At 43.4% G+C, this 10,746-nt stretch overlaps 1 protein-coding gene across 1 annotated transcript; it reads left to right on the forward strand.

Moving 5' to 3' along the window:
• Positions 1–655: 655 nt before the first annotated feature.
• LOC311117147 (NLR family CARD domain-containing protein 3-like) lies at positions 656–9,440 on the forward strand (the record flags this gene model as incomplete). The annotated part of the gene is made up of 6 exons (XM_084192130.1): positions 656–692; positions 1,156–2,944; positions 3,216–3,389; positions 6,363–6,536; positions 7,945–7,991; positions 8,494–9,440. The coding sequence occupies 6 exons, from the start codon at positions 656–658 to the stop codon at positions 9,048–9,050; spliced, it is 2,778 nt and encodes a 925-aa protein (XP_084048256.1). The 3' UTR covers positions 9,051–9,440.
• Between the last annotated feature and the right edge of the window lie 1,306 nt (positions 9,441–10,746).

Here is a 10,746-nt window from a genome sequence, read left to right on the forward strand (position 1 = left end):
CTAACACAACATTCCCTCCCTGTGTGTGTCTGTGTGTGTCTGTGTGTGTGTATGTGTGTGTGTGTGTGTGTGTGTGTGTGTGTGTGTGTGTGTGTGTGTGTGTGTGTGTGTGTGTGTGTGTGTGTGTGTGTGTGTGTGTGTGTGTGTGTGTGTGTGTGTGTGTGTGTGTGTGTGAGTGTGTGTGTGTGTGTGTGTGTGTGTGTGTGCACTCCCTGGATGAGGAAATGTAATCTCATGTTTTGTCCACAGAAACCAACAGGAGAGATCAGAGTCAGAGATTCTCAGTGGTCAGTCTTCCCAGAGTCATCAAACAGACCTGGCCTCCATATTCAGTGTATGTGGTCCTGTTATGTACATTTGTTTTTGTTTACCTCAAGTAAAGTTGATCTGTCAATCATTCATGAATGTGTTAATGAGAAAGCATTTATTCTCTTGCTTAACTTATTTACTTAATTTATTTCAGTTGCTTGAAGAGAATATTATGACATTTGTGAAGAATGAGCTGAAGATGTTCAAGAGGATTCTTAGTCCAGAACTCCCAGAAGGCTTTGAGAGTCAGAAGCAGGATAAGGAAGTGGTGGATGCTGAAGATGAGAAGCAGGAGAGCAGTGCCAGAGAGGGGGCTCTGAAGATCACACTGCACGTCCTGAGGAAAATGAACCAGAAGGAGCTTGCTGACACACTGGAGAAAAGTAAGAGCTGTCTGCCTCATGTTGAATGCTGTTTTAGAACATTTAAAAGCTGTAGCTAAAGTACAGCTAAAGTAGCTGTGTAACTCAATGATATTGTAGCAGCCTTCACACAACATCTAGTGACCTCATCAAGTAGCAGCAGGGATATGTTGTGGTGATTAATTTAGACAGAGAGAAGAGGAGAGACAGAGAGAGAGAGAGAGAGAGAGAGAGAGAGAGAGAGAGAGAGAGAGAGAGAGAGAGAGAGAGAGAGAGAGAGAGAGAGAGAGAGAGAGAGAGAGAATACCAATAATAATATAATCAGTCACACCAGTCTGTAATGCATTATGAAAACATTTACACATTTATACAGTCAGTTAAGAGAATAAATTATTTTTATTAAAAACTTTATAACAGTCCTACAATACTGTAGGCATTAAAACAGACGTAATATTAATATCCTCTGTGTTATTTCTTCATTCAGATGAGCTTGCTGTGATTTGCCAACGTGAACTCAAATCTAATATAAAGAAGAAGTTTCTATGTGTATTTGAGGGGATCGCTAAACAAGGACACCCAACACTTCTCAATAAGATCTACACAGAGCTCTACATCACAGAGGGTGGAACAGGAGAGGTCAATAATGAACATGAGCTGAGACAGATTGAGACAACAACCAGGAAACAAGCAAGACCAGAGACTGCAATCAAATGTAACGACATCTTCAAACCCTTAACTGGACAAGACAAACTTATCAGAACTGTGCTGACAAAGGGAGTCGCTGGCATTGGAAAAACAGTCTCTGTGCAGAAGTTCATTCTGGACTGGGCTGAAGGAAAAGCAAATCAGGATGTCCAATTTGTATTTTCATTCCCTTTTCGGGAGCTGAATTTGATGAAAGGGGAAAAACACACTTTGATTGAACTTCTCAATCACTTCTCAAAGGAAACCAAAGAATCAAGAATCTCCAACTACAACAAGTACAAAGTTCTGTTCATCTTTGATGGTCTGGATGAGTGCCGACTGCCCCTAGACTTCCATAAGAACAAGATCTGTTGTGACGTCACAAAGTCAACCTCAGTGGATGTTCTGCTGACAAATCTCATCAAGGGAAATCTGCTTCCCTCTGCTCTCCTCTGGATAACTACCCGACCTGCAGCAGCCAATAAGATCCCTTCAGGGTGTGTTGACCAGGTGACAGAGGTACGAGGGTTCAATGACCCACAGAAGGAGGAGTACTTCAGGAAGAGATTCAGTGATGAGGACCTGGCCAGCAGAATCATCTCACACATAAAGACATCAAGGAGCCTCCACATCATGTGCCACATTCCAGTCTTCTGTTGGATTTCTGCAATAGTCCTTGAACACATGCTGAAACATAAGAGAGAAGAGATGCCCAAGACTCTGACTGAGATGTACACACACCTTGTGGAGTTTCATACCAAACAGAAGAATGAAAAGTATCTTGGTAAAGAAGAGACAGGTCCACACTGGAATAAAGACAGCATTCTGTCACTGGGAAAACTGGCTTTTCAACAGCTTGTGAAGGGCAATCTGATTTTCTATGAAGAAGACCTGAAAGAGGCTGGCATTGATGTCAATGAAGCCTCTGTGTACTCAGGATTGTGCACACAGCTCTTTAAAGAAGAATGTGGGCTGTACCAGGACAAGGTGTACTGCTTCGTGCATCTGAGCATTCAGGAGTTTCTGGCTGCTGTATATGTGTTCCTCTCATTCATCAACAACAATGAGAATCTAATGGCTAAACCTCAATCAACCAGGAACTTTTTTGCACTGTTCAGAGACAAGCCTGAAGTTACTTTCTACAAGAGTGCTGTGGATAAAGCCTTACAAAGTGAGACGGGAAACCTGGACCTGTTCCTCCGCTTCCTTCTGGGCCTCTCACTGGAGTCCAATCAGAAGCACTTACGAGGTCTACTGGCAAAGACAAGAAGCAGCTCGCAGAGCCATGAAGAAACAGTCAAGTACATCAAGGAGAAGATCAGGGAGAATCCCTCTCCAGAGAGGTGCATCAATCTGTTCCACTGTCTGAATGAACTGAATGACCATTCTCTAGTGGAGGAGATCCAAATCTACCTGAGATCAGGAAGTCTCTCAGAAGCCAAACTGTCACCTGCACAGTGGTCAGCTCTGGTCTTTGTGTTGCTGACTTCAGAAAAGGAGCTGGATGTGTTTGACCTGAAGAAATACTCCAGATCAGAGGAAGGTCTTCTGAGGCTGCTGCCAGTGGTCAAAGTCTCCAGAGCTGCTCTGTGAGTAAATACAAGTATATTTAAGTATTAATCATCAGTTTAGAGAAAAATATATATTATAGTATGTATATAATATTATATTGAAAAACATATTGAATCACTGCATTGATGTTCACATTAGTATAACAATATGACCATACAATTCTAGGAGACGGAAGATGAATCTATATGTTGTTTGAGAGAATAAACCAAATGCATCTGCCATTGTCCTTCTACACTACTGGTGTTAAATTAACAGTGTGTTTGTGAAATCATGATGATATCTTTGCAGGCTGTCAGGCTGTGGAGTCACAGAGGAAGGCTGTGCTTCTCTGGTCTCAGCTCTGAAGTCAAACCCCTCACACCTGAGAGAGCTGGATCTGAGTAACAATGACCTGAAGGATTCAGGAGTGAAGCATCTCTCTGCTGCACTGGGGAATCCCCACTGTAAACTGGAGACTCTGAGGTCAGTATTCCTGTATCACTCAATGAACACACATACACTGGACACACACACACACACAGGACACACATACTATACACACACACACTGGACACACACACATACACACACACTGGACACACACTCATTGGACAACACACACACATTTGTAAAAATAAAGAAAAACCCTTGAATGAGTAGGTGTGTCACTGGACACACACACAAACACACACTGGACACACACACACACACTGGACACACACACACACACACACACACACAAGGATTAATTTATTAGTGTTTAGAAACATGTTATCTACTGTTAATAATGATACATTCATTCATTTATATACAGTACCAGTCAAAAGTTTGGACACACCTACTCATTCAAGGGTTTGTCTTTATTTTTTACAATTTTTTACATTGTAGAATAATAGTGAAGACATCAAAACTATGAAATAACAAATATATTTTATATTTGAAAATCTTCAAATAGCCACCCTTTGCCTTGATGACAGCTTTGCACACTCTTGGCATTTTCTCAACCAGCTTCACCTGGAATGCTTTTCCAACAGTCTTGAAGGAGTTCCCACATATGCTGAGCACTTGTTGGCTGCTTTCCCTTCACTCTGCGATCCAACTCATCCCAAACCATCTCAATTGGGTTGAGGTTGGGTGATTGTGGAGGCCAGATCATCTGATGCAGCACTCAATCACTCTCGTTCTTGGTCAAATAGAGGTGTGTTGAGTCATTGTCCTGTTAAAAACAAATGATAGTGCCACTAAGCCTAAACCAGATGGGATGGCGTGACGCTGCAGAATGCTGTGGTAGCCATGCTGGTTAAATTCTAAATAAATCACAGACAGTGTCACCAGCAAAGCAACCCCACACCATAACACCTCCTCCTCCATGCTTTACAGTGGGAACTACACGTGCCGAGATCATCCGTTCACCCAAACCGCTTCTCAAAAAGACACAGCGGTTGGAACCAACAATCTCAAATTTGGACTCTAGACCAAAGGACAAATGTCCACTGGTGTAATGTCCATTGCTCGTGTTTCTTGGCTCAAGCAGGTCTCTTCTTCTTATTGGTGTCCTTTAGTAGTGGTTTCTTTGCAGTAATTTGACCATGAAGGCCTGATTCACATAGTCTCCTCTGAACAGCTGATGTTGTGATGTGTCTGTGACTTGAACTGTGAAGCATTTATTTGGCCTGTAATTTCTGAGGCTGGTAACTCTAATGAACTTATCCTCTGCAGCAGAGGTAACTCTGGGTCTTCCATTGCTGTGGTGGTCCTCATGAGAGCCAGTTTCATCATAGCGATTGATGGTTTTTGTGACTGCACTTGAAGAAACTCTCAGTTGTTGAAATGTTCTGTATTGACTGGCCGTCATGTCTTAAAGTAATGATGGACTGTCATTTCTCATTGCTTATTTGAGCTGTTCTTGCCATAATATTGACTTGGTCTTTTACCAAATAGGGCTATCTTCTGTATACCCCCCTACCTTGTCACAACACAACTGATTGGTTCAACCACATTGAGAAGGAAATAAATTCCACAAATTAACTTTTAAGAAGGCACCCCTGTTAATTGAAATGCATTCCAGGTGACTACCTCATGAAGCTGGTTGAGAGAATGCCAAGAGTGTGCAAAGCTGTCATCAAGGCAAAGGGTGGCTATTTGAAGAATCTCAAATATAACATAACGGGTTGAGGTTGGGTGATTATGGAGGCCAGGTCATCTGATGCAGCACTCAATCCCTCTCCTTACACAGCCTGAAAGTGTGTTGGGTCATTGTCCTGTTGAAAAACAAATGATAATCCCATTAAGCCCAAACCAGATGGGATGGCGTATCGCTGCAGAATGCTGTGGTAGCCATGCTGGTTAAGTATGCCTTGAATTCTAAATAAATCACAGACAGTGTCACCAGCAAAGCACCCCCACACCATAACACCTCCTCCTCCATGCTTTACGGTGGGAACTACACATGCAGAGATCATCCGTTCACCCACACCGCGTCTCACAAAGAGAAGGTGGTTGGAACCAAAAATCTCCAATTTGGACTCCAGACCAAAGGACACATGTCCACCGGTGTAATGTCCATTGCTCGTGTTTCTTGGCCCAAGCAAGTCTCTTCTTATTATTGGTGTCCTTTAGTAGTGATTTATTTGCAGCAAAATCGACCATGAAGGTCTGATTCACACAGTCCACTCTGAACAACTGATGTTGAGATGTGTCTGTGACTTGAACTATGTGAAGCATTTATTTGGGCTGCAATTTCTGAGGCTGGTAACTCTAATGAACTTATCCTCTGCAGCAGAGGTAACTCTGGGTCTTCCATTCCTGTGGCGGTCCTCATGAGAGCCAGTTTCATCATAGCGCTTGATGTTATTTGCGACTGCACTTGAAGAAACGTTCAAAGTTCTTGAAATGTTCCGTATTGACTGACCTTCATGTCTTAAAGTGTTGTTTCTCTTTGCTTATTTGAGCTGTTCTTGCCATAATATGGACTTGGTCTTTTATCAAATAGGGCTATCTTCTGTATACCCCCCTACCTTGTCACAACACAACTGATTGTCTCAAATGCATTAAGAAGGAAATAAATTCAACAAATTACCTTTTAAGAAGGCACCCCTGTTAATTGAAATGCATTCCAGGTGACTACCTCATGAAGCTGGTTGAGAGAATGTGCAAAGCTGTCATCAAGGCAAAGGGTGGCTATTTGAAGAATCTAAAATCTATAATATATTTTGATTTGTTTAACACTTTTTTGGTTACTTCATAGTTTTAATGTCTTCACTATTATTCTACAATGTTTTTTTTTACATATTTGAATGAGTAGGTGTGTTCAAACTTTTGACTGATAGTGTATATATACATATATGAATAGATATGGCAGGTTTCAGGACTCTGATGTATCTGAAAATGTTTTTAAAATATATTTTCACCACCAAAGAATAGCAGTGTGGTTTTAATATGATTTGACTCTTGCAGGCTGTCAGGCTGTCTAGTCACAGAGGAAGGCTGTGCTTCTCTGGTCTCAGCTCTGAAGTCAAACCCCTCACACCTGAGAGAGCTGGACCTGAGCTACAATCACCCAGGAGACTCAGGAGTCAGACTGCTCTCTGCTGGACTGGAGGATCCACACTGCAGACTGGAGAAACTCAAGTATGTAGAGGGTTTATGTCAATGTTCATATCAGACATGTTGGAGCTATCAGGCTAGTTAAGACAAACATTCTGACCACCACTTGGACTAAGTTATTAAAGACTGTGTGTGTGTGTTTGTGTGTGTGTGTGTGTGCGTGTGTGTGTGTGTGTGTCCAGTGTGTGTGTGTGTGTGTCCAGTGTGTGTGTGTGTCCAGTGTGTGTGTGTGTCCAGTGTGTGTGTGTGTCCAGTGTGTGTGTGTGTGTCCGGTGTGTGTGTGTGTCCTGTGTGTGTGTGTCTGTGTGTCTGTGTGTCTGTGTGTGTCGTGTGTGTGTCCAGTGTGTGTGTGTGCACGTGTATCAGTACACACACTGGACACACACACACACTGGACACACATACACACTGGACACACACACACACACACACACTGGACACACACACACACACACACACACACACTGTAAACACACACACTGGACACACACACACTCACACTGGACACACACGCACACACAAACACCCTAGACACACACACACACTAGACACACACACAAACTGGACAAACACACACACACTAGACATACACACACACACTAGACACACACACACACACTGGACAAACACACACACACTAGACACACACACACACACACTAGACATACACACACACACAATGGACACACACACACACACACTGGACAAACACACACACACACACACACACATACTGGACACACACACACACACACTTGACACACACACACACACACTGGACACACACACACACACACACACTGGACGCACACACGACACAAACACACAAACTTACTCACACTGGACACACACACACACACACACACACAAACACTGGACACACACATACACTGGACACACACACACACTGGACACACACACACACTGGACACACACACACACACTGGACACACACAAACACTAGACACACACACACACTAGATATACACACACACACTGGACACACACACACAATGGACACACATACACACACTGGACAAACACACACACACGCACACACACTCACACACACACACACACACACACACACTGGACACACACTCTGGACACACACACACACACACTGGACACACACACAAACTGGACAAACACACACACACACACACACACTGGACACACACTAACATACTGGACACACAAACACACACACTTGACATACACACACACACTGGACAGACACACACACACACACACACACTGGACACACACACACACACACACACACACACACACACTGGACACACACTGTGTCCAGTGTGTGTGTGTATACAGTGTGTGTGTCCAGTGTGTGTGTGTGTGTGTGTGTTTGTGTGTGTGTTTGAGTTCAGGTGTATCCCTCAATGACTTTCTGTTCTTCTGCTTACCGCTACAGTGTGGAACATGGTGGAGAGAACACAATGAAACCTGGACTTAGAAAATGTGAGTGTTGACTGCTGTGAAGAATATGACTAAGAATAAGTCTTAATTCAAGTGAAGTCAAAGTCAAAGACCACCATCATTACTTACTTGGTCATATTAAATATCAGCTGTAGTTCTACAGAAGCACAAATCAGGGACACCAATGTTTACAAAGAGTTGCTTTGACAATGTGTGTGTCTGTGTGTGTGTGTGTTCAGGATGTGTGTGTGTGTGTGTGTGTGTGTGTGTCCAGTGTGTGTGTCCAGTGTGTGTGTGTGTGTGTGTGTGTGTGTGTTTGTGTGTGTGTGTGTGTGTGTGTGTGTGTGTGTGAAATTAATGGGAATAAGTGTGTTTTATATTACCATACAGTATAACATATGATCATTCAACAAGTCTCAAGTTACCTTAACGTCTCCTTTTGATACCTAGAAACATCTACATTAAATGAATTAGTGAAAAGTGAGTTAACATTCTAATGTGAATGATGATGATTTCTAATATTGTGTCTGGTTTCATCCATCAGATGTCTGTGATCTCACACTGGACCTAAACACAGTAAACAGATTCCTCTCTCTGTCTAAGAAGAACAGAAAGGTGACATGTAGGAGAGAGGAGCAGCCGTATCCTGATCACCCAGAGAGATTTGAGGACTATAGACAGGTGCTGTGTAGAGAGGGTCTGACTGGACGCTGTTACTGGGAGGTAGAGTGGAGTGGGAGAGGGGCTGTTATAGGAGTGACATATAAAGGAATCAGCAGGAGAGGAAGTGGTTATGACTGTTGGCTTGGACACAATGACAAGTCCTGGAGTCTGAGCTGCTCTGACAACAGTTACTGTGCCTGGCACGATAATAAGTCCACTACCATAGACGTCCCCTCCTACAGCCCCCACAGAGTAGGAGTGTATCTGGACTGGCCAGCCGGCACTCTGTCCTTCTACAGAGTCTCCTCTGACACACTGACCCACCTGAAAACATTCCACTCCACATTCACTGAGCCCCTCTATCCAGGGTTTAATGTTTGGTATGACTCCTCTTCAGTGTCCCTGTGTCAGGTGGTCTCTGTGTCAAACACAACATGAGGTTTCACTCTGATCATGGTCATGTTCAGTAAGACACACTGGAGCAACAATGTAGAATATCTCTCTAGTGTGTAAACATATGATTGTAAATATTCATGAATACACACCGTTGAAGTTTACAGACATTGTCAACTAGAGTCATTCAGTAATAGAATGAATCACCACACTGTGTTGTAAAAACTGGTTTCATTTAGAAATCATTGATCTTGTTGTTATTGGGCTTCTTGGAGTTTGTAAATATTGTTGTCTGTATAATGTTTATTTGTCAAATTCTTGACACAACAATCTTGTTTCTGTATGAACTCAATTCCACTGAATGAAATGTACATGTGACAGATTTGACTAATAAAGGTTCATCAAACAGATGAAAGAAGAGGTTGAAATGTTTTAATATTGATCAGAATATGGCAGTACAGGAAATGGAATACAGTAATAAGGGTTGTGTTCAGTACCTAGAAATGGGTCTTATTCAGGTGAAGAGGAAGGCTTGATGTCACATGTCTCTCCCTCTCCCCCTCTCTGGCGCTAGACGTCACCGGTCTACTAACCACCGGTCCTGGCAACCCATCATTAGACTCACCTGGCAACCTTCATTACTCACACCTGTTCCTCAACATTACACACACCTGGCAACCTTCATTACTCACACCTGCTCCTCAACATTACACACACCTGGCAACCTTTATTACACACACCTGGCAATCTTCATTACTCACACCTGCTCCTCAACATTAGAACCACCTGGCAACCTTCATTACTCACACCTGCTCCTCAACATTACACACACCTGGCAACCTTCATTACTCACACCTGCTCCTCAACATTACACACACCTGGCAACCTTTATTACACACACCTGGCAATCTTCATTACTCACACCTGCTCCTCAACATTAGACACACCTGGCAACCTTCATTACTCACACCTGCTCCTCAACATTACACAAACCTGGCAACCTTCATTACTCACACCTGCTCCTCAACATTAAACACACCTGGCAACCTTCGTTACTCACACCTGCCCCTCAACATTAGACACACCTGGCAACCTTCATTACTCACACCTGCTCCTCAACATTAGACACACCTGGCAACCTTCATTACTCACACCTGTTCCTCAACATCTCCTCTCTGATGACTTCCCCTTTATCCAGCACTCTGTTGGACGGGACACCACCACTCAACACACCCTGGAACTCTTATGAACGCTGTCACGGTTTCGGCCGAGGCTGCTCCTCCTCCTTGTTCGGGCAGGCTTCGGCGGTCGTCGTCTCCGGAGTACTAGCTGCCACCGTTCTTTGTTTTTGATGTTTGTTTGGTTTGGTCTGTTTGGTACACCTGTTTGGTATGTGTCCTAAAAGTTCTCATTGTTTCTGTCATGTGTTGTGTGTAAGTGTTTCACCGGTCAGCAGGAGCTGTGATTTGATTCTCTCCATTTTGTTTATTGAGAGTGTCCGCACTTGTGTGCGCATTAGTTTGTACTTTGTGGTTTACGCAGTGTGCGTAATTTTCACTTGCCTCCGGCTCGTTTGTTAGCCGTTTGTTTTTTCGTGTCTTTACTAAAGACTTTTTGACGAAGCCTCTGTGTCCTCCGCTTGATTCCCATACCACATCCACGCTCGGACTGACAAACGCTAAGAAGACAAACTGACTTAAGCAATATGGCCCTAGGGGGTGTGGTATATGGCCAATATACC

The sequence above is a fragment of the Coregonus lavaretus genome, assembly GCF_964263955.1.
Source record: "Coregonus lavaretus genome assembly, contig: HAP1_SCAFFOLD_253, whole genome shotgun sequence".
Classification (NCBI taxonomy): domain Eukaryota; kingdom Metazoa; phylum Chordata; class Actinopteri; order Salmoniformes; family Salmonidae; genus Coregonus; species Coregonus lavaretus.